This window comes from Pogona vitticeps, chromosome 6, assembly GCF_051106095.1.
Source record: "Pogona vitticeps strain Pit_001003342236 chromosome 6, PviZW2.1, whole genome shotgun sequence".
NCBI classification, from domain to species: Eukaryota; Metazoa; Chordata; class Lepidosauria; order Squamata; family Agamidae; genus Pogona; species Pogona vitticeps.
In genome coordinates this window covers 82,998,276-83,022,036 of record NC_135788.1, presented here as the reverse complement: position 1 = coordinate 83,022,036, position 23,761 = coordinate 82,998,276, and the positions used below count along the sequence as shown (strand labels likewise).

The following is a 23,761-nucleotide window of genomic DNA, read 5'->3' as shown; positions in this document are numbered from 1 at the left end:
AGAGCTTTGCAGATACCCTGGACTGGCAGAAAGATGAATAAGTGGGTCTTAGATCAAATGAAACCTGAACTATCTCTGGAGGCAAAAATAATCAGATTGCGTTTGTTCTGCTTTGGGCACATAATATGAAGCTAAGATTCTCTAGAAAAGACAATAATGTTGGAAAATGTTGAAAGCAGCAGGAAAAGAGGAAAACCAAATGCAAAATGGATTGACTTTCTAATGGAATCCACAGATTTGAGTTTGCAAGAGCTGAGCAGGGCTGTTGAGGACACAACATTTTTGGAGATGTCTTACTCCTAGAGTCACCATAAATCAGAAGTGACCTAATGGCACATAACAATAAACTTGCCCACAGTTTACACTCCCACCCACACCGGATAAAAACAAAGGGGGGAAAAGCAGTAACATTTGAGTTACAAGCAGTCTTGCACCCATTTGCAACCCACAGTGAATATATTTTCCCCAATTATTGTGAATATGTATGAAGTCTGAGTCCTTACCTGAAAACTTGAATTGGTGTTTGTTCACTTGCCTTTTACTTGCATCAGACCATCTAGCCTTCTCTACTTGAGGTCTCAATTGGAGTGAATAAATGGGACTTGTTGCATCAGCTGTTATGTAAATCCTAGCCCTTGTTGCCTATACAATTAAATATGTGATAGTCCAACCTGCACCCATTTAGCAAACTTTACTGCCAACCTGCATTGTGGCTTAAATTCTTTCCTGCTTTGTTCTTATATAGGTTTGGACCGCATTTATTCCAGCACAGCTCTTTTTAGAGCCATTAGAGCAAGGTAGCAAGAAAAGAGTAAGACCAAGTACGAGATGGACTGGCTCCCTAAAGGAATCCACAGATTTTGAGTTTGCAAGAGCTGAGCAGGGCTGTTGAGGACAGGATCTTTTGGAGATCGCTCCTTCATAGGGTCGCCATAAGTCAGGGGAGACTTAACAGCACTTAGCAATAAGAAGAATTAATATACACTGAAATGTAAACGATTTTCCGTTGCTTCTCAGTTATGTGTGAAAGAGCCATCAGACTTTGCAATGGCCATTACTGGTACAGGTATCTGTATCTTTTGCAACCTGGAAAGCTCCTCCGCTGCGGTCCCTTTAAGACGCCCTCCTCCCTCACGCCTTCTACCCTGGGGAATGATGTCGACACTCAGAATCGGCCACGTAGGAAACCTCGGCGCTGCCCAATCAAGAAGGGGCGGGAAAGCACAGTAGCCAATCGCTCTAATCCACCAACCCCGTCCAGCCTCTCCAATCAAAGAACGGAAACCAAACACTGGATGAGTCTTCTTATTGGTGAGCGAAAGTTAGAAACTTCTTTGTCATTGGCTCAGTCTCCGTGTTGACAAACATCACGCGCTGCCCGCCTTTCTTGAAGGGGCGGTGTCACCGATACGCCTTCCACATTAGGGTTCGGCGATTGGGTAGACGCATGACATGACAGCAGGTCCCTGTAAAAGGAAGTGGGGTAGGTTGTGAAGAAGGGCGCCGGTACGTGGCCAAAATGGGGTGGTACAAGGAAAGCGTAAGCAGTTTGGTTGTCGTACGGGAGTGCGACTGCGCAGTGGAGAGAGTTCAGAGCGAGGAGGGAAACGGACCGAGCCCAGTTTGCAGTCCCATTGGGCAGGTGTGGTGCCGGGACTCTACGGGGGGTTCGTATGCTCTAACGACGTGTTTGAGGCGAGTGGAGGGAGGGCCGCTTCATGCCAGGGCCGCGAGGCCCGAGCGTCCGGCTCGGTCCTTCCGCCGCCCTGGTGCTGCTGTGGCTCCTTCTGCCGCTCTGCGTCCCCCTGAGGGAGGCGGCGGCGGCAATTTCGGAGGGGGCCCGCCAGCCCGGACTAGGATTCGGGGGCGCTGCAGCGGCCGCCCTCCCGGCGGTAGCCGACGTGACCGTCGAGGACGATGAGGCGAGCGGAGTGGCCCAGGCGACGTCCTCCTCCGGGGAGCAGCAGCAGGAGGAGGAAGCGGTGGAGGCGCAACCCCGGAGCCACGGTCGCAGGTGAGGCGGGAAGGATGATGATCGCTATAAAAAGGTGCTGTTGTTGCTTCAGCCAATTCTCCTTCTTTAACAAGGACGGGGAATGTGTGTCCCCCCCACCGAGGTTGTTTGGACTACCAAGGTTCCCATCACCCTTTGTTCGGATAGCCTTCGGTGACGGATGATGGAAGTCGCAGTATCATCGGAAGTCACTCTTTGTCCAAGCCTATTGCAATTATGCTCAATTCCTTTCCCCTCGAGTAGCGGACTAAGGGGCGTTTTCCGAACAACCGTAGCATTTTTCTGGTGGCAACAATGCTGTGCATCATGCAGAAAACCTAGCAGTGTCGGGCAGGGGTTAGTTCCGTTATCGCTTTTGTTGACCCCTTTCGCCCAAAAGCCAGGTGTGGGATATAATAGGTTGTCTTCTTTATTTCTTGTTTTTGTGTGATTAAGAAAAGGGAGTTGGTCCAACGTTGGCCAATGAGCGCCTTGCTTATCCCAGGATGAATCTGGTCAAATGCCAATACACTAACCATAGTTGCTAGGTTTTCACTTAACTTTCTCAGTGTCTGTAGCTGTTCATGTGCAAGGTGAGTCTTGGGTTCTTAATGTAAAGTTGGATTTAGGTTAAATTCTATGCTTAGAACAGATGTTAAAATCAGCGGGACTTAAGTCCCACAGGTTAGATGTTCTCTGAGTCTTCTTTTGCTCACTTATGGTCATTAAAATGCTTCCTTTAAGTACTGTAATATGGTAAGGTGCTACTTTTCTTTTTACAGGTTATCAGGGTACCAGAAATATGTAGCTTGGCAGACAAGGCAGTTAAGGGACAAGGTGTGTGAGTTCTTACCACATCCTTCCTACGCAGCTAATAATGCCTACTATCTTGCTTCTTTGTAAGAATCTAGCAAGAAACACTGGTTTCCTGTTTTCAAATGCTTCTACTGTATGTTGTAGTAGGATTGCGCTTGCCTACTAGTAGGTTCTGAATAGATCTGTTCTTAGGCTTTCAGTGAATGTCTTTATTTGGTTTAATTTCACCAGTATAGAATGATTAATTTAGATAATAATTTGGCAGTGGATTTCTTGGGGGCAGTGATGACAGCAAATGTCTGTGTTGCATGCAGAAGAATTGGAGAGAAACTTTGAATGTTTGACATTAATTTGTCCACATACAGACTGGAAAGCATATGCTGAAACTTCAAGAAGGAATGTAATGTTTAAAAAACAATGATTACAATCATTAATGAGTATATATTTTTGTGCCTCTTGTAACAGCGATAGTTATGTGCTGATATGGCATATGTAAGGCACTGTGCAAACAAAGAATTTTGTGGTCTGTATCTTTACTTGCTGCCATTTTAAGTAACGATTTCCTGTAAAATAAAGAGAATGTAACTGAATATAGTGGTGAGCTGGGTTTAGTGACTGTGAAAGATGGAGGCCCTGAAGTTCAGTAGTTCCCTGATCTAAGAGTTTGGTTATCTGCCTACCCTGAATAGAGTGGTGTTCCTTATGCAGTGACAGGTGTGTAGCCTGAGTCTAAAGTAGCCTCAGTAGTAAAGGATGCCTACTGTCAGCTTTATTTGGTACAACAGCTATGACCATTCCTAGAGAGGGATATCTGATATCTGTAGCAGTCCATGCTTTGAAAATTTCAGTGCTGGGCTATTGTAATGCAGCTTGTATGGAGCTCCTATACGGAATCCTTGTGCTGAAAGACCAGCACTGGCTGCCAATGAGCTACTGAGCTGTGTGCAAGTTGTTAGCTTTGATTTCTAAAGTCCTAAAGAGCTTGTGGCCAGTTTTCCTTTGATATCATTTTGTTATGTATAAATTATCCCTGTCATGCTACCCTGAGAGGGAATCCTTCTGTACTGAATGTAATGAGGTTCATTTGTGGTCAGTACTGAAGAAGGGCTTCACTGTTATCAGATCAACCATGAGTGGTTTCCCAGCTCACATTATGCAGGCAGATAGTGTGTTCAACAATTAGTCAAATACTTCTTTTGCCATAATTATTATTTGGATTGTTACTATTGTTGGTTACTTATAATTTTTAATGTGTTATTTTTTAAATAATTATCTTGTTTCTCTTTTATTGATATCTTTATTATTTTTGCAGTATATTGAGTTTATAAACCCTGTTTTGGGATTTAATTTTTTAAAAAGCATTTCTTAAACAAACAGCTATTAAGTAGATGAAGTAAAGTGTTTTTTTCTCTGTTCCTGTGGAGTGTTTTGATAATGCCAATACTGGATAAAAAACCAACCTTCTTCCAGTTCATTTTATTAAGTTTGAAAATTAGAAGGAACTATCTTTTATCATTGCTAATGCTACAATTTTATCACCAAATCCCACCTGGGGTTCAGTGGAACATATTTCCAAGAACACAGCCTGATCTTCCTAGTAAAGCAACTCATTGCTCAGTCCAGTTGATATAAAATAAAATTAGTATTGTTAGACTGCTTTTGGTAATTAGTCATTTAAAGTGTGCTTTTTATTTTTTCAGTTTTTGCTGAAAACTAGATGTACTGCAATAGTACATTACACAAATGAGCTTGTCACCTTGGCTTAATGAATTCAGATGCTACTGCAGCGTAGCCTGTGCCTCCCAGAAGAGCCAGCCTGTGTGGTCTTGGGGCAAGCTGCACAGTCCCAGGATGCCCCCAGAAGAAGAAAATGGTAAACCACGTCTGAGTATTCTCTACCCAGAAAACCCTGGAAAAATGGTCACCATAAGTCAGAATTGATCTGATTGCACTCACTTGTTATAATTATGGGCTGTCAAGTCAATTGTGACTTATGGCAACCCATCCCAAAGTTTTCTAGGTATAAAGCACTCACAAATGGTTTACCAGTCCTTCATTCTCATGACACTTGGGGACTATGAACTGCTGAGCAAGCCAGTTCTTCTGTTGGGAAACACAATGGGAAATTGAACTGGTGACCCTGGCTCCACAGCCAAGTCCTCTAATCTAGTGGTCTCCAACCTTGGGCCTCCAGATGTTTTTGGACTTCATTTCCCAGAAATCCTAACCAGCAGAGGTGGTAGTGGAGACTTCTGGGAGTTGTAGTCCAAGAACATCTGGAGGCCCAAGGTTGGGGACCACTGCTCTAATCCATGGAGCTGTCCAGCCAGCTTCTCTGGCCTATACTCCAATATTGTGACCATGTCATTTCCACATTTATTCAGCCTCTGGTTTGTTTTGTCTGATGGCAAGAATCTTGCTGATGTTTGCGTATTATTTGCATAATTTGATATAGCTAATTGACAAGGTGTTTGGGTTTGTATCTAGCCATGTGGCTAATTGCATAACCAAGAAGCTTTCTAGATCCTCATCAGTTAGCGACAATTTGCTGCATAAGTCGTGCTGACCTTATCAGGTAAAGGTTCCCCTTTACATTTAGTCCAGTCATGTCCAACTCTAGGGGGCGGTGCTCATCCCCGTTTCCAAGCTGTAGAGCCAGCATTTGTCAGAAGACAATTTTCCGCGGTCACATGGCCAGCGCGACTAGACAGAGAACGCTGTTGCCTTCCCACCGAGGTATCTATCTACTTGCATTTTTACATACTTTTGAACTGCTAGGTTGGCAGGAGCTAGGACAAGCGACGGGAGCTCACTCCGTCGCATGGATTTGATTTTACGATGGCTGGTCTTCTGACCTTGCAGTACAGAGGCTTCTGCAGTTTAACCAGCAGTTGTCACCATGTCCCTGTGCCAACCTTATGCTACCCCAGTAGAAAACTCTAACCAGTATCTGTATCATTCTGCAATTTAAAAACAATACAAAAAGCATATATTTTAAAAACACATACAGTTCATTTATTTCCATGTGTATCTTTCTCTAATATGAACAGTTTGGGTAAAGGCTAACATTTCAAAATTTGGAAGAGGATGAAATCTGTTGTTCTTGTTACATCAAGTAATCTACAACTTGTGGTCGGCCATATGACCTCCGAAATGTCGTGCCTTCAACAACCCTGCTCAGCTCTTATAAATTCAAGCCTGAGGCTTTATTTATGGAACCAATCTATCTCATATTTGCTCTTCCTCTTTTCTTGCTGCCTTAGCTATTTTCCAGCCTCCATATTAGTGTGATAAGTATGTATGTGGTCTTTTTCCTTTAAAAAAACAGGACAAACATTCCCTCCTTTTATGCTTGCATATAAAACAGTTATTCTGTTGGAGGAGCTTCTGAATAGAATGTTAACCTGACATGTGGCATTGTTGGCCTGATATGGGAAGTGTCCATTGACTCAGACCACATTTATTTGCCTTTCCCATGGTCTACATATTCCAGAGTGAAGCCCAGCTGTGGTTTGCTGCTTTGTTTGAGTGAGGCTTCACATATATGACCTGCGTGCATGATGCTTTATTTAACAGCTTACCATTCTGAGAAAGTAGTGATGATAGATCTGTTAATATGCTGGGGCATCAACTGTATGTGTGAAATTATCCACAGAACTGAAAATATGTTTAATATTTAACTGTGGCTCAAGATAAGTATTTTGTTCCTGTTTCAAAATCATGTGGCTTCATTATTGGGCATAAGATAGCTGGAGTAGTCTTGTGACTGTAACTGTTTAAACAAACCAGTACATTTTGACCATGGAATTGTTTGCTCACAGCTCTATTTATTTATTTATTTATTTATTTATTTATTTATTTATTTATTTATTTATTTATTTATTTATTTATTTATTTATTTATTTATTTATTTATTTATTTATTTATTTATTTATTTATTTTGATATATATCCCACCCTACCCATCTGGCAGCCAAGGCCATTCTGGATGGTTTATAACAAAAAAATAACGAAATAGCAACATTAATACATAGGGGTGAAAATCCAAAATCATAAAGTGCAGTGAAGATAAAATGATAATACAGTAAATACAATTAAAAGCAGAGAAAAATAAAAAAAATGGAGAATGGCTGTACTGTATGATAGAAGTTATTTTATTGGATATTATTGTATCAGAGTATAGTTTGTCTTCTGAAATAAATAATGGTAGATCGTTCATGGGAGTTGTCTTTCAAGGAATGAATTTTAAGCACCTCAACAGGATTGCAGATATTGTATGTTATAATGAAGAGACAGAATCCTGAGTAATCATTAAAAATAAAAACTTGGTCTATAACACTATGATTTAATGAGGGCAAATTAAGCACTTCTTAGAGAAGAGCATGAGTTTAGTCTACTTGCTAGAGAAACTTGGTCCAGCAAAAAAAAAAAATCAGAAGGCATTGTCTTGGAGTTTGGTCTGTATGAGAACACAACAGAACTAGCTAATTAAAAATATAGTAAATGATTCTGCATCTAGCCATTGTAGCAGGATAATCCAACTCTTGTACTGCAAAAGTGTATCATGTTGTCATTGCAGCCATACTAACACTTCTTACTCTGCCTCTCCCCTCCCATAGAGTATTGTGCAGGCCAGCAATTATTCCAAGTCCATTGTCAAATACAAAGCATGAGAAATTGACAAGAAAATAAAATGTTCATCATCAAAATAGAAACTTGAAACATTTATAACTATATATTAGATTTTATGTAACTGCCTTGTTGCAAAATTGTTATGGTTTATTGTAGATAATTGATCTTCAACTTGCAGGTTGAGATTGAAAAGTTTTTCTGTTTCCAGATTAAGTTGGTTGCCAGTACTACTACTTGTCTTGTTGTTTACTTGCTTGTTTTGAGAAGCTGAAACATGACAAGGAAGAAGATAGGAAGTGAGCTAGAAAAATGTGACTGTACAGAATAATAATTTGAAAATGTGTTCTTTGTTATCTTTAAGGTTTTATGTCTCACATGGAAAAGGTTCAGTGTTTGGTATAAAAGTTCTTGCCTCCGGGCATCTCTTTTATTTACAGATCACTAGTAATTATAAGTACTTTGGATGGACGGATTGCCGCTTTAGACCCAGAAAACAATGGTAGAAAACAGTGGGACCTGGATGTTGGATCAGGTTCTCTTGTCTCATCTAGCCTTAGTAAACCAGAGGTAAGTCTGTTGTGTTGAGTCATTGAGTTTTGGAAGACATAACCCTCTTTTCTGTTATAACGCCTGTTTTGTGTACATATAAATAGTGTGAAGAGCACTGGTTAAAAGAAAGAACTACTAAATAAGGATTGTTTTGATTTCACCTCTTGGCTTAAAAGAATCTGGAAATTATACCTTACAGACGAACTAACAAATTTTGGATATCAAAATGTGCAAATAAAAAAAATACAAATTTATAGAAGTTTAGCTTACATTTATTCAATATTAGATCACATATAGTCCATGGGTCCGACCCCCAAATTTTCTGACTTAAGTTTTCAAAAGACACATTTGAAATGTCTGAGACTTGATTTCCTCTTTGGTCACACCTTCGGTGGGATGGGATGGTTTGCCTAAAGTAACTATTCTCTATCTCTGTCCAGGATGGATTTGATTTCAGTCATGATTTAAATATAAAAAACTGGATTTTTTAAAATGATTTAAATTAAAAAGTCATTTTTAAAATTTAAATCATGATTTAAATCTTTTTTTAAAAAAATCATTCTTAGCTACCTTGGCTCTGCCTGACTTTGTAGTTTTGGTTGCTTTATTTGTAACAGTACTAAGAACAGAAGAGGCTTCCAAAAAGGATTAAACATCATTTGGAGTCCATCTTGAAAACATTACACTTCATGTATTTATTTATTTATTTATTTATTTATTTATTTATTTATTTATTTATTTATTTATTTATTTATTTCTAACCTGCCTTTTTAACTCATTGCATTTTAAATAATTTCTTAGAAGTTAGCATTTTAAGGAGAGTTTCACTAATTATGTCTGGTCTTGGTAGCCAAAAATTGGGCAAAATCCTGTTCACAAAGTTACATTGGCAAAAATATACCAGACATTTATGCTGGCAACAAGGAGCTGATCTATTAACGTGTGCATTTGGTCACATGTCCCTGGCTTGACTATGCAGTGTGTGTGCAGAAGTGCTTTATGGATAGCATTTCCACCTCAGCATTAGTGCAACTTGTGCAGGCACAAACTTGAGTTGTGGGTGACTAGTTGGGCAACCAAATTTTGGGCAATGTTTTCTAACTTCTAAAAATATTCATTACTCCACACAGATATATTTATAAATCATGTGTAGTATGTTGTAGTAAAAAACTCAAAATGTGGTAAAAATATGGATTTTGATGAGTAAGACGCCTCTTTTAGTTTTGGTGATAAAGTAGTGTTGCATGAGTTATTGTGGAGTTTTGTTCCATTTAATTAGCCAGTGGATTTAACAAATGATAATTACATTAAATTACAAAATGACAGTTTGGTCCTCTAACTCTTTGTTAACACAATAGGCAAAGTCTTAACTGACAAAAGAAATCATGTTAGCAGAGCGATACCTAGTCTCATTAAACAGTGTCATCCAAAAGGAAAAAAATACAATGCAGTCTAATGACATTTGAAATATATAAGACATTTTATTTGACACAAAGCTTATAGTATATAGCAGCTGAGTTCATCAGATGTGTACAATAGAAATATGCTTTCCTATGCCCAAGCTTTTGCTTCATGCCTTATTTACTTAATTATGATCCTGAAAAGTGATTTACTGGAATCCAGGTTCTAAGATCCTTTCAGCCAAAAACTTTAGAAATCATGGACTGCTTGATCTGTGTACAACTTCTAATTGTTATGCCTCCTTTACACATTATTAAAGCATTATCCTTAATGAAGAATACATAATTCTGAATTTGTGTGCATAGGCATTAACTTCAATATAAACATCTATGCCTGTAGAATTTTTGATTAATGTTGTAAAGCATTGTTGTTGTTGTGTCCGACTCTTTGTGACCCCATGACCAGAGCACGCCAGGCCCTCCTGTCTTCCACTGCCTCCCGGAGTTTGGTCAAATTCATGTTGCTAGCTTCAATGACACTGTTCAGACTTCTTGTCCTCTGTCTTCTCCTTCTCCTCTTGCCTTCATACTTTCCCAACATCAGGGTCTTTCCAGGGAGTCTTCTCTTCTCACGAGATGGCCAAAGTATTGGAGCCTCAGCTTCAGGATCTGTCCTTCCAATGAGCACTTAGGGTTGATTTCCTTCAGAATGGATAGGTTTGTTCTCTTTGCAGTCCAGAGGACTCTCAAGAGTCTCCTCCAGTACCACAATTCAAAAGCATCAATTCTTCAGAGGTCAGCCATCTTTATAGTCCAGCTCTCACTTCCATATATCACTACTGAAAAAACCATAGCTTTGACTATGCGGACCTTTGTCGGCAAGGTGATGTCTCTGCTTTTTAAGATGTTGTCTAGGTATGTCGTCACTCTCCTCCCAAGAAGTAGGAGTCTTTTAATTTCGTGACTGCTGTCACCATCTGCAGTGATCATGGAGTCCAGGAAAGTAAAATCTGTCACTAACTCCATATCTTCCCCTTCTGTATGCCAGGAGGTGATGGGGCCAGTGGCCATAATCTTAATTTTTTTGATGTTGAGCTTCAGACCATTTTTGGTGCTCTCCTCTTTCACCCTCATTATGAGGGTCTTTAATTTCTCCTTACTTTCATCAGAGGGGTATCAACTGCATATCGGAGGTTATTGATATTTCTTCTGGCAATCTTAATTCCGTTTTGGGATTCCTCTAGTCCTGCCCTTCGCATGATGTATTCTGCATATAAATAAAATAAGCAGGGAGACAATATACAGCCCTGTCATACTCCTTTCCCAATTTTGAACCGATCAGTTGTTCCATATCCAGTTCTAACTGTTGCTTCCTGTCTCACATATAGATTTCTCAGGAGATAGATAAGGTGATCAGGCACTCCCATTTCTTTAAGAACTTGCCATAGTTTGCTCTGGTCCACACAGTCAAAGGCTTTTGCGTAGTCAATGAAGCAGAAGTAGATGTTTTTCTTGAACTCTCTGGCTTTCTCCATAATCCAGTGCATGTTAGCAATTTGTTCTCTCATTTCTCAGCCCCTTCGAAATCCAGCTTGTACTTCTGGGAGTTCTCGGTCCACATACTTTTGAAACATACCTTGTAGGATTTTGAGCATAACCTTGCTAGCGTGCGAAATGAGTGCAATTGTATGGTAGTTGGAGCATTCTTTGGCACTGCCCTTCTTTGGGATTGGGATGTAGACTGTAAAGCATTGCTGTGTGTCAAAGGTGCGCTGTGTAACATTTATATTGATACAAGTGGCATTCTGCAATAGAGTATTGCAGTCTATCTTGGGCTGCTAACAGCAGTGTATGTCTTGTTTAAGTTTGCAAACTAGTGCAGGACGTTCATTATTTTTTATTTATTTCATTCTGACTTGTGTGCTTCTGGGTCCAGAGGGAGGCCTTATATTGAAGCCAGGACATTGTTTCTTTTCCAAGTGTACATTTTTTGACTGCTTGGATTTGGTATTGGAAGGAATTACAATGTTTTTTTTGTTCAGTGAAGTTGGGGAAAAAATCACTTAGTGATAGTTCATGAGATATGGTGAAGTATCTTGTGGTAACCTACATTCTATGTATCAAAATAATTGTAGATTACTTCCTAGATGACTCATGCTTACATTAGTAGGTGAGGTAATGCTTTAGCAGAAAGGGGAAGGAGGGGTGATGTCATTTCTTTATCTCACTTGCATGCCTCTGCTGATTCTTACTGCCTCCAGTGAAATGCCTTTCTGCCTCCTCACCACAGACATTGCTTGGTTCTCCTCCTAATGCCAGGGGACCTCATGACCCCCCCCCTTGCTGAAAGCTCTGGTGATCTCATCACATGATTTATGCATTCTTTTCTCCTCCCATAGGTAATGTGGGGAAGCAAATAGGAGCATGTGAAAGGGATTCTCTTAGCCTTTATTGTCCAAGAAAAGTCTAGTTTTTAACTTCTGGAGTTGTAATGACTCTACAGGCATTGATTTATCCTGACCAGAAGCAATAGTGTAATCCTTTCAGTTTATGACTGGATTATCAGTTATAGGTTCTTGATAAATTTTTTAAGTTATTTATGATAATAATATTTTGTAAAGCAATCCCTAAAGCAGTATGAATTATTTTTCATGAAAACGCTTTTATTCCTGTACAGGCAAAATGATTAACTGGTGTTTATAACATGGTTTCATTGTGGGTTTTCTCCAGGAGAGTTATTATGTTGGTTTCACTGATTGAATGTTGGTTTAGCTGCTCCTTCAGTAATTTGCATTTTCTTTTAGAAATGGTCTTTTTGTAGTAGTTGTATTCTGCTTTGTTAGCAGGTACAGTAGTTGCTGCTGACATCCTAGTTATTGTTGTTATGTGCCGTCAAGTCGCCTCCAACTTAAGGCGACCCGCTGTGAATGAGCTATTTCCAAAATGTTCTGTCCTCAGCTGCCCTGTTCAGCGCTTGCAAACTCACATCTGTGGCTTACTTTAGGGAATCAGTCTATCTTGTATTTGGCCTTCCTCATTTTCTGCTGTCTTTCACCTTTTCCAGCATTATTATCTTTACCAGAGAATCCGGTCTTCTCGTGATGTGCCCAGATTAGGACAGCCTCAGTTTCAACATTTTTTCTTCCAGAGATAGTTCACACTTTATTTGATCTGGGACCCACTTGGTCATCCTTCTGGAAATCCAGGATATCTGCAAAGTTCTCAATCAGCACCATGTTTCAAGTGAATCAACATTTTTTCCTATCAGCCTTCTTTAGTGTCCCGCTTTCACACCACCAATACATAGTGGTCAGTAATACAATAGTGTGAATGATTGTCGTCCTCGTCTCCAGTGACACATCCTTAAACTAGATGATTTTTCCTAATTATTTCATTGCTGCCCTTCCTAGTTTCAGTCGTCTTCTGATTTCTTGGTTGCAGACTCCATTTGGATTGATGACTGAACCAGGCAAACACAATCTCTTAAATATTTCAATCTCTTCATTGCCAGCATTTAAGTTGTGTAGTTGTTCTGTAGTCATTATTTTTGTCTTTTTAATGTTCAACTGCAGTCCTGCATGCTAGTTAATGACCCACAGTATGTTTGAAATAATAAAAGAAGCAGATCACATGATAGCTATTAGTATTTGTGGATGTATTTTTTTCTTGTCCTGTTACCATTAATCTTAGAATTTGAGGTGGGAGAAATGGCCTTCTCTTGTTCACAGAGTTCTTTGGATTTGTTTTCTCTAAGACTGAAGGATTCTTGGATCAATCAGATTGCCCCAATGATTTTTTTAAAAAAATTAAACGCTTGATCCCATTTAACTGCTGTAATATTTAAAGTCATTTTTGTGGCTGTCTTGTCAACTCTAAACAGGGCTGTTGTGTTGCATCCAAACTGGTCTCCAGCTTCTTTGCCTACTAAATGTTTCTGTTTCTTGCAATTGTTTTCTCATTTTGAAAGATAAACTGTATTTTGTATTTTTTTTGTAATTTCTTGGTCTTCATTAATTCATCCAATTGTGTATGGAAATAAAATGTTTAAAATGTAGGGCCATGGCAAATGCTGTAGAATATGTAATAAGTAATAGATGTAAAAACTGTATTCACTCAGCCAAAACAATCTAGAGAGCAGACTGTGGTACTCACCATGGATTGTTTTAAGATGATGGTAATGATGATGATTATAACAATTAGAAGAAGGCTGGAAAAGAACACTAAAAAGATTATAGTGCCCAAATACCATTTATATAACATTTCTGATGGATCTAAAGTCCATATAAAGGATTTGCATTACTAAACTCAAATGACCTGTGAACTATAAGAACTGTGGATTGATCCAGACATATTGTCAGGATAGTATTAAATGGAACATTTTTGTCATGATGAAGAAAGATGTAGTGGTGTAAAATCCTGTTGTATAGTTTTGCAGGTACAACTCATTGTTCTGCCTGCCGTTGCTACAATAGTGTTGGAGACAGAAGCGCTATCCACTGGTATATAGCACACTTGGTCCTGCCAGGGACGTGCCCAGTTGTGCAGTTCCTTGTTTCTAGGCATAATGCCCAGCACATTTATGCAGATATAACTGTATGTTATGTCTGCGTGAACAGGATTTTGCCAGCTGTTCCTTCTGTGCCCAAGCTTGGTATGTCCATACCTTCCATCTTTGCCCAGGCCTTTATTGGAGCCTCCTTTGGAAGGTGGTTCTGTTTCATAGCTTTGCTTCTCATCCATGTCCTTTGCATGACCTGACAAATGATTATCTGATAAAGACATGTGTTTATCCCAGCTGCATCAATTCAAAGCCAGTATAAAGACTATCTTTACATTAGGTCAAGGCCTATTTTCAGACATAGGAAGCTGGGGGTATGTGGTGAAACCACTTTGCTCTCTTGAAGGTTATCAGTTAAAAACAGGGTCACTGAAGTTGTAAACCAGTTAATCGCACATACAACTACTTTGCTCATGCTTTGAAGATATCACTGTTGTCATTTTGTCAGTTAGTGAGACATTTTCTTATCACAGTCTCAGTCACTAATTTGCTCTGTGAATTAGGGAAGAATAAATTAAATAAGCGAAACTGCTATGGATGTTTCTAGTTGACCTGCAGGTGCCAATAATATTATATTAGCCAAAGATGTATGAAGACCTTGATGTCTTTGTTCAGGGACCCTCACTTGTAGGCCACCCGTGGGTTGGTACTCCATTCTTACTTGGAACCACCCACTGAATTTCTTTCAGGGCTTCTGGAAGAAAAGAAAATGCTGCAGGCCTTATCTCATTTATTTTGCCTTTATTCTGCTGTCCTGTACTTTGTTGCATTATCGTTATTATTCTTGCTTTGCACAGCATTATTGCTGTTACTATGTTATCTTACATGTGATTTTTTTACTATGGTTGCCCTACTTCAGTGTTTCTTAAATAAAGTATTTTTAACATTTCTTCATTGATGGGATTTGGTGGCAATCTTCCGATGTTAAAGTCTTTCTCCCCACCATCCCAAGTCCTCCGAAGACTTCCCCAAGGAAGAAGGGGATCCTTAGGATACTTCAGAATCTGAAGGGGGTAGGATATCAAGATTTAAATTACCGTATTTTTCGCACCATAAGACACACTTTCCCCCCACAAAACAGGGGGGTGGAAAGTCTGTGCGTCTTATGGAGCAAAGAAAACAGATTATATTTTCCTGTTTGCTCCTAAAAAATTGGTGTGTCTTATGGAAAGGTGCGTCTTACGGAGCGAAAAATACGGTAAAATGAACTCGATGTTAATGTTGCCTGGTAATGACGTTATTACCATTTGTGCACAGCATAGTTGTGCAACAGGATTTCAGCCATTAATTCAGTGGGCCTACTCTGGTTTCAGCCTACTGTGCTGAGCAACAGGATTTTAACCACTGCACTTTCTACGGTGCTAACTGGAATTTCCATCTTTGTCATACTAAAAGTAGGTGGATAACACAATAGATATAATCAGTGTTACAATTTCTGGAATATTCAAGGCTCTAAATATGTTATGATCCTGTTGCTTTAGTTGTTTAAGTGGTAACATAATATTTAGGAAGTTATAATTTCTCCTGCCAAGTTTTTAGGAATTTTCTTTTTTAAAAACTGAGTTAAACTAATTACATTCTGGGCAAGTATGACACTGCGCAAATCTTATTCTCCTCTGTCATCTGTATTTTTTTAAAAGAAAACTGCTTATATTTCATCTTACTTGACAATGTAGTTTTATTTTTTATGATAACTTGCTGAATTTGTATAAAGAGATTATATAAATCAAATCTAAGTATTGCTATGTGTTAAATTTATTGTGTAGCTCTTGATTGGCATTGTGTCTTCCCCACAATATAGTGCTGTATTTCTGTTTTAATACTTTGTAGGTGTTTGGGAATAAGATGATAATTCCATCCTTGGATGGAGACCTTTTCCAGTGGGACCGTGACAGAGAGAGCATGGAAGCTGTTCCTTTCACTGTTGAATCTCTTCTTGAATCATCCTACAAATTTGGGGATGATGTTGTTCTTGTTGGAGGAAAATCCTTGACAACATATGGACTGAGCTCATATTCAGGAAAGGTAAAAAGTTAATATTTGGCAGTACACATTCTTTTTCTGGAAATTGAAATGCTTTTCAGAGACAGAATCAAATTATGGCAGGTGCTTCACATTTGATAGAACCACATTATTTCAGGTTTGGCTCTGAGAGAAGATACATGCATTCTGTTTTTTGTCTTTGTAATACACGGTAATGGATGCTACTCTCAGCAATATATTTTGTAGGAGACAAATGTTTCATTACTTTTTCTCTATTTTAGAAAGATTGTTTGAGTTACATGTTTGTTGTGAGTGAGCTAGACCTCCCAAGTATATGTGGGGCATAAATGAATAAATATATCAAAATGTGCAATTATTTAGTTAATACTGACCATGATTCTGTGTGATAAAAATGTTGTGCACAAGAGGAATTGCAAAAGTTGCAATAGCTGTTCAACAAGTGGTTATTTGTATCCTGGTTATGCATCTGATCATGCACTCGGTACCTGCCCAGCATCTTCTCAATTTGCTGTGATGAAACACAGCAACTTCAACAGTTTCTCTTGCATGTGCATAAATGTGCAGTGGGGTATTATCCATTTTCAGACAACCCAGAAGAAGCACGTAAAATTTACGAGGTTCAGTGAAATTACTTGTGAATACATGTGCTTTGTTGCAGAGGTTCTTAACCTTTGTTACTCAGGTGTTTTTGAACTGCAACTCCCAGAAACCCCAGCCAGCACAGCTGATGGTGAAGGCTTCTGGGAGTTGCAGTCCAAAACACCTGAGTAACCCAAGGTTAAGAACCAATGCTTTGTTTTATCTTGTTGATGAAAGACACATCAAAGTTAGGCTAATCAAATAGATTCTGAAGAACAGGTTTTGCTGCACAAGCTAAAAACTTTGCTAACAGTGTTATTTTCATTGGTATTTTGTACAGCAGGAATGGAGAACCTTTTTTCACCTCAAAACTGCATCCTTTATAAGTAATGTCCTAAGGACTGCATACCAGCAGTGTGTTGGTCAGGTGGAAAAACCACTAGAAAACCTAGCACAGGTCTTTGGCTTCTTTTCCTTGGGAAAGCTTTGTATGAGGGCACAGTTTGGAGTTAGGAACTAAATTAAAGTATTTCTGCCTACATGAGAGTTCTCAGAGATTGCTTAACAACTAAGACTGAAAATAGTTTTGCTGTCTGAACTTCAGTTACCATGTGCATAAAATTAAGCAATAGTTTATTTGATTTTGAGCTGTTAGTCTAGTGAGCTGTGAGCCAGTAAGTTCCCAGCCCATATTGCAGAAAGTTGGTAGGTAGATGTAGGCAAGCAATCCTAACTCCTGGCTTCCATTTTCTCAAAAGTCCTGTAATGCACAGGACAATAGAACCAACCTACCTTGCAAGATTTTGGAAGGCTTTCCAACATTTATTGATTTAGAAAGTTCTCCTTTTTTTCTAAGTTGCATTTTATTAAACATCTGGATCCTGTTTCAGTTTAGTAACTCCCAAATGTGTGTTACAATAAAAATACAATAATAACAGTAGAAATATAGTAGCAACTCTGAAATGCATATTGCAATACAAATACAGCAACATTATATCATGCATAAAGCACATTGACTATTTAAAAATATAGTAGGACCCCCATATTCACAGGGAGCTGTGGAACCAATCCCTAGCAGATATGGGAGTCCTACTATAAGTGTTAGTTTGGTGGGGTTTTGTATGAATGTGCTGCTTTTCTTTCTTGTACAATTCCTGTTTCCTTTATCCAGTTATATTTTTAGAAATAGCAATAATAGGAGTAACTAAAATTGTGATGATATTCTTTGTAGTTTGTTAATTAAAGGGATATACCAAAAACTAGGGAAAAGCTGCCCAGAAGTAAGAGGTTCTTTCTTATCGCAGGTGAGGTATATATGTTCAGCAATGGGCTGTCGTCGTTGGGATGATGATGAGATAGAGCAGGAAGATATTCTTCTTCTTCATAGGACCCAGAAAACAGTTCGTGCTGTTGGGCCCCGCAGCGGCAATGAAAAGTATGTGCGCAATTTAAAATATTTGGTATTTTTAAAGGTAATGATGAAAGTTTTGATGATGATAGCAAGATGATTTAAAGGGAACTGTTACTTCTGAAAACAAAACACAAAAAATACATCTGTTCCAGTATAGCTTTTCCCAATTGAAGTCAACAGGAAAAGTAGAAGACTGAAAATGAGATGGCTCAATAAAGGAAGCCATGTCCTTTAGTTTCCAAAACTGAGCAGGGTTGTTAACGAGTGTCCCCTTTGAAGTCAAAATGTCCTAGCGCCATAAAGATTAACTGATATATTTTAATGTGAACTGTCATGGACAGATCCACTTCTTCAGACCACTTTGAACCCTTTTGAACGTTATCAGTTGAAAACAAGGTCACCGTAAGTCATAAACCTGTTAATGGTACATGCAAACACATTTCCCAATCTAACAATCTGACTGTAATTGTTTATCTTTTTAAAGAATTGCGCAGGTTGACTTACTTTTGATTTATCCAGGGAAGACCTAAATATTTATTTATTTTAAATGTTTTTATATATTATTTATTTATTTATCTATTTATTTTATTTTATTTTATTTTATTTATTTATTCATTCAATTTATATCCCGCCCATCTGGTATATTCTACCACTCTGCCTTTATCCTGCATTTTCCTTTAAAAGGCCCCAAAGTAGTTTACGTCAGTAAAAAAAACAGTATTTAAATGCTAAAATCAGTCAGTATGCAAATATTTTAAAAAATCAAAGAATTACCACAGTAAAATGGTAAACAAAATCACAACTAAAAACACACTGAAAACAAAAAGGCACTACAATCCATTTAAAAAAACCCTCTCTCCTTAGACACTGACCAAGGGAAAGTCTGCTTGAAGAGAAATGTCTTCCTCTGCTTGAAATAGTTCATTAAGCAGTTTTCAAGACTCAAATGCAGACTTTCCCTTGGTAAAAGAGAGATGTCTAAAAATGTATTAGATGCAATATAGTGGAGATGAATAGCCAGAGGAACACAGGCAGATTTTCTGGCTGAATCCATTTGATAGTTCTGACAAGAGCAGCGGTTCTTAACCTTTTCTTTACCACAATCCCCTTTAAATATTTTTTTTTGCCATGGACCACCAAGACTTAATTCAAAAATTAAAACCTTAAAGTCCATCAAATATTTATTTGAACTTTCTCATGAATGGTCTGCTTGACAGATATTCCTTGCTATAATGGCAATAGTTTTTAAGATGACTGGAAAAAGCTTCATTTTGTTTCGAATAGAATGTACCCTCATCGACAGCATCAGTTCTTTTACGTTTCAAATTCAGCCAATGGTCCAAATTCAGCCAAAATATATTGTTACAAAATTCACTGTGATAATATCAAAAAGTCACTTTGCCCACTTTGATTCAATGGGTCTGTTCTAGTTGGGGCTAACTGGATTTTGGTCATAATTTTTGAATATTCCATGTTCTTTGTCAATTTAAGAGGCAATTTTGTCACATTCACTTTTTCTGAATGTTGTATTTCTTCTGTATTCAGATTATCAACTTTTATAAAGATTTCTGATTTTGTCATGGTATAGTAATTAGGGCAAGGTTTGCCTAGCATAAGATTCTTCAGATACGGAGAAACTAAAACAGCGAGAGATAGAAATAGTTGGAAGTTCCTTGCATAGATTGTCACAGGGTAACAATGCACATTTTTTTAAGAAATAGTAGTATTGCTTTCATTATCTATTCACATAAGTTTTAGACTAAGAAAAGCTATGTGTGAAGTCAAATGCTTGTATAGATCCTTGTTATGCTATGTGTAATATAGTCCAGACTTCCATTACTTCAGAATTTCAGTACATCTTTCATTACATATATTAAAAATAAAATTGTTTTGAAATTACAGTCTTGAATCTATTTGTTTGTTTTAACTTTTAAAGGTGGAATTTTAGTGTTGGTCACTTTGAGCTGCGTTATGTTCCAGACACTGAAACAAGTGTGGGATTTATTGAAAGCAATTTAAAATCAAATCTGAATAAAGATGATTCTAAAATAATTTCGGATGTGGAAGAGCAGGAGGCTGTAATGAAGGATACAGTGATAAAAGTGTCTGTAGCTGACTGGAAGGTTATGGCATTTAATAAGAAGGGAGGACATCTGGAATGGGAATATCAGGTACTGAAGATAGAACCATATTAACACACTTTACAGCGTTGCCAAAATGCCTTTCTCTTTTGTATTATGGATCATTGGGGAGGTTGGTGGTGTTTAATACTTTTTTTTTTTTTACATTGTAAGCTGCCATCTTTCCTTGTAAATTATTTTCTCTTTTCACAGTCTAATGATAAGCTGTGCACTAAAAAACCTCTCTTGTCTGCTCTGTCTACAGTTTTGCACTCCAGTTGCTTCTGCCTGGCTTGTTAAAGATGGTAAGGTTATTCCAATCAGCCTCTTTGATGATACAAGCTACACATCTAACAATGATATTTTAGAAGATGAAGACCTTGTAGAAGCTGCACGAGGAGCTACAGAATCCAGTGTCTACCTAGGTGTGATGTCTGCTTCAGTTATATTTATTTATTTGCCAGAATTCCTTTGGCATTCTTGTAAAGTTTGCATATCTTGCTGTGATGAAGAATATAGAAGGGAAGTAATAAATCCCAAGATAAGCATGATCTGTGATTTGATATGCAGGTATGTACGGAGGCCAGCTGTACCTTCAGTCATCAGTCCGAATTTCTGATAAGTTCCCAACCAATCCTAAGGCTTTAGAATCCAGAAATGATAATGCAGTCATCCCTTTGCCAGTGATCAAGTGGAAACCTTTGATTCGTAAGTGACCGTTCTTGAATTATTATTTTCTTCAAGAATGATAGAGTATAACTTCTGATAGGAGAATGTGTTACAGTGGGGTCTTGACTTGAGAACTTAATCCGTATTGGAAGGCGGTTCTCAAGTCAAAAAGTTCTCAAGTCAAATCTGCATTTCCCATAGGAATGCATTGAGAACCATTTGATCCGTATCTGCTCTTTTCCATCCATAGAAACTAACGGGAAGCTGCTATTCCGCCTTCGACCACTAGAGGTGGATATTTTGTTTCTTTTTTTCTTAAGTCAAGAAAGGTTCAGGGAAGGCAGGGAAAATACAGTCCCGGCAGTACAGTACCAGGCAGTCCGAAGACTGTCTCCCAATCCACTCTCTAAACGCTGGGAGGAGTGAGGAAGCAGACAGGCACCCTTTTCACTGGCCAACAGTTAACTGAAAGTTCACTTTTTGCACTTTCCCTGCCTTCCACGTGGGTTTTTTTCAGTTCTTAACTCAAATCTAAGTACTTAAGTCAAGTCAATATTTTCCTATGAGAGCGGTTCTTAAGTCAAAATGTTCTTAACTCAAGCCGTTCTTAAGTCAAGACCCCACTGTACTTTTCTGGGCAATTGTATTGTTGTGCTTCTATGTATTTTTATATTTTCTCTGAGTATGCATTACTGAATGTTTGGATATTTTATCAGATTTTCTGAAAGTCTTAATCCTATCAGGAAAAGAAGAAAGGGTTTGTGTGTCATTTGTGGTCAAGGCTAATATAATAGGAGGTCTTATAATCCAGTAGTAATTAATTTACATAGTAATAGTGATAGCTTTTCAAGAAGACATTTATTTGGAAAATTTACGGATATTATATTAATTCTTCATATTACTAATTCTTATAGAGACTGATTTCTAAAAAAAAAAATCCTGTGAAATAAAATTTTAAAAATCAGTGCTTGATGACTTTTCCCAATATATTAATTCAGCTGTTCTAACATTTAGTGAATAAGAACTGTCTTTTTCAGGGATAGAAGAATGTTTAAAATCTCTAAATTATGTTGATAGTTCTTAGAAGCCAGGGAGGAATATTTGGAGTTATAGCTAGAAGTTTTATGTATACGTGTAAAAGTTGTTTGTAATCTTCCTATTTAAATTCAGTGGGTGGGCAAGTTATGTAACCTTCTCAACTCAGAACATTTTCCCCCCCTAGACTCTCCATCTAGAACTCCTGTACTAGTGGGATCAGATGAATTTGACAAATGTCTCAGCAATGATAAATTTTCTCATGAAGAATATAGTAATGGTGCCCTTTCAGTTCTGCAGTATCCTTATGGTATGTGTGAATTACGCTTTTGTTTTTAACCGTTGTTGGAATATGTTTTTGCATGGCTTAATCAGTTTCTTTAAAAATTGCTCTACATGTAAATTTGTGGAACCCTAATTAATGTAATCAGTTCAATCTGTGGATTTTTAAATTGTCTTCTGGCGAGACTTTCTTCTGAAACTTGGAAAAGTTTGCTAGTCTGGTACAAAAATTGGGTCACACAAGCTTGCTGCATAGTTTGTTAAAGAGTAGCCCCCATGCCACAAATAAAGGAGGCTTCCAAAATCTATTTCTAGGATGATACAAAATTGTGTTGTTCAAAAGAAATAAAAATAAACAGTTTCATGGTATATGCTGAAAAACCAGACACATTCTCTGAATCCCAGTCTTTGGTCACTATGTATTTATGGTGTGTGTGTTTGTTTACTGTTCCAAAAATGTGAAGTGCTTAATAGTTTGTAAATTTAAAACTTTGTGTTAACACATTTTTTAAAAATAGATAATGGCTATTTTATGCCCTACTACTCCCGAGAGAGAAACAGACGAAGCACTCAGATCACTGTCAGGTTTTCTGACATGAACCATCGGAATATCCGTAAAAAAGATCCAGTTCTGCTTCTGCACTGGTGGAAGGAAATTGTTAGCACCATCTTATTCTGCATTGTGGCCACAACGTTTATTGTGCGCAGGCTTTTCCATCCTCATTCTCGCAGTCGAGTAAGTAGAACAAGCTGATTCTTGAAATTCAGTTGTATGTGTTCTTTTTGGTGTTTGTACTTTTGTGTTATAGAAATAATTATTTTGTTGCAATAAAATTAAAATTTGCATTCATACAATCACTGGGCCAATACAGAAACTTATTAGAGGTTTCTGAAAAACCACAGAGAACCTCTCGAGACATGCTAGGTTACTACCTGTAACAATTGTATACAGTCCAGTTTATGTAGGGCAAGAAGTTCTCTTCTGTTTGATGCTTTCACTATAGATCAGAGGCAGTAGGTAGGGGAGGCATTATTTACACAGAGTGTTGGATGTAACACGCTTTCTAGTACTCCAAGAGTTCAACCTGCAGGCAGAAATAAGTCAAAAGGATTGTACGGTACCTGGAATTTGAAGCACTGTATAAATAAATATTAATGGTTATTCGCTAGAAAATATGTTTCTAGATGCAGTCCACTCATTTTTTTTGGAATCATTGTTGTGACCAATGTTCCCTTTAAGGTGCATGTGGGCGTGCAGAGCTCCATTGGTGCAATGCAGTGGCAGCGGGGGTGGATGCCTGTTTCCTTCCGGGTTTTGGAAGAAACCTTGCCCCCGCACACGGACTGGCAAGGCCCCCACACAAGCGGGGTTGACAGAGACAACATTGGTTATGACCCATCAAAGATTGCCCAAAATGTGGATTTGGGCATCATCCCTGCCACTACTCTTTGTGTTTCAAGGCAAATTTCTCAACGTTGCATCAATCCAGGGAGTGATTGCTCTTTTAGTTCTTGGAGGAGATAAAAATAAGTCATTGGAAAATCCCCTGTGTGATATTCTGCCATATTATGGATTTATTCTTTAATGGAAAAAAAATCTTTTGAAAGTCATCTCATGCACACACCTCCTTTTCTGTATGCAGTCCTGGATATAGTGCTTTGCTCTAAAGTAAGGGTTTGTGGGGCTCACATACAGCTTATAAGAAGAATGTGG

The 23,761-nt window shown here is 38.2% G+C and overlaps 1 protein-coding gene across 2 annotated transcripts in view; it reads left to right on the top strand.

The window, feature by feature from the left end:
* The first annotated feature begins 1,582 nt into the window (after window positions 1–1,582).
* EIF2AK3 (eukaryotic translation initiation factor 2 alpha kinase 3) overlaps window positions 1,583–23,761 on the top strand; it is a 33,967-nt gene continuing 11,788 nt past the window's right edge. For both annotated transcript variants that reach the window (XM_073004019.2, XM_020807187.3), the window contains exons 1-9: window positions 1,583–2,014; window positions 7,878–8,007; window positions 15,778–15,972; window positions 17,835–17,965; window positions 19,878–20,112; window positions 20,327–20,486; window positions 20,632–20,769; window positions 21,953–22,075; window positions 22,566–22,783. In XM_073004019.2, coding sequence (XP_072860120.2) covers window positions 1,719–2,014; window positions 7,878–8,007; window positions 15,778–15,972; window positions 17,835–17,965; window positions 19,878–20,112; window positions 20,327–20,486; window positions 20,632–20,769; window positions 21,953–22,075; window positions 22,566–22,783 — 1,626 coding nt within the window. In that variant the 5' untranslated portion in view covers window positions 1,583–1,718. The remainder of the gene's footprint in view (window positions 2,015–7,877; window positions 8,008–15,777; window positions 15,973–17,834; window positions 17,966–19,877; window positions 20,113–20,326; window positions 20,487–20,631; window positions 20,770–21,952; window positions 22,076–22,565; window positions 22,784–23,761) is intronic.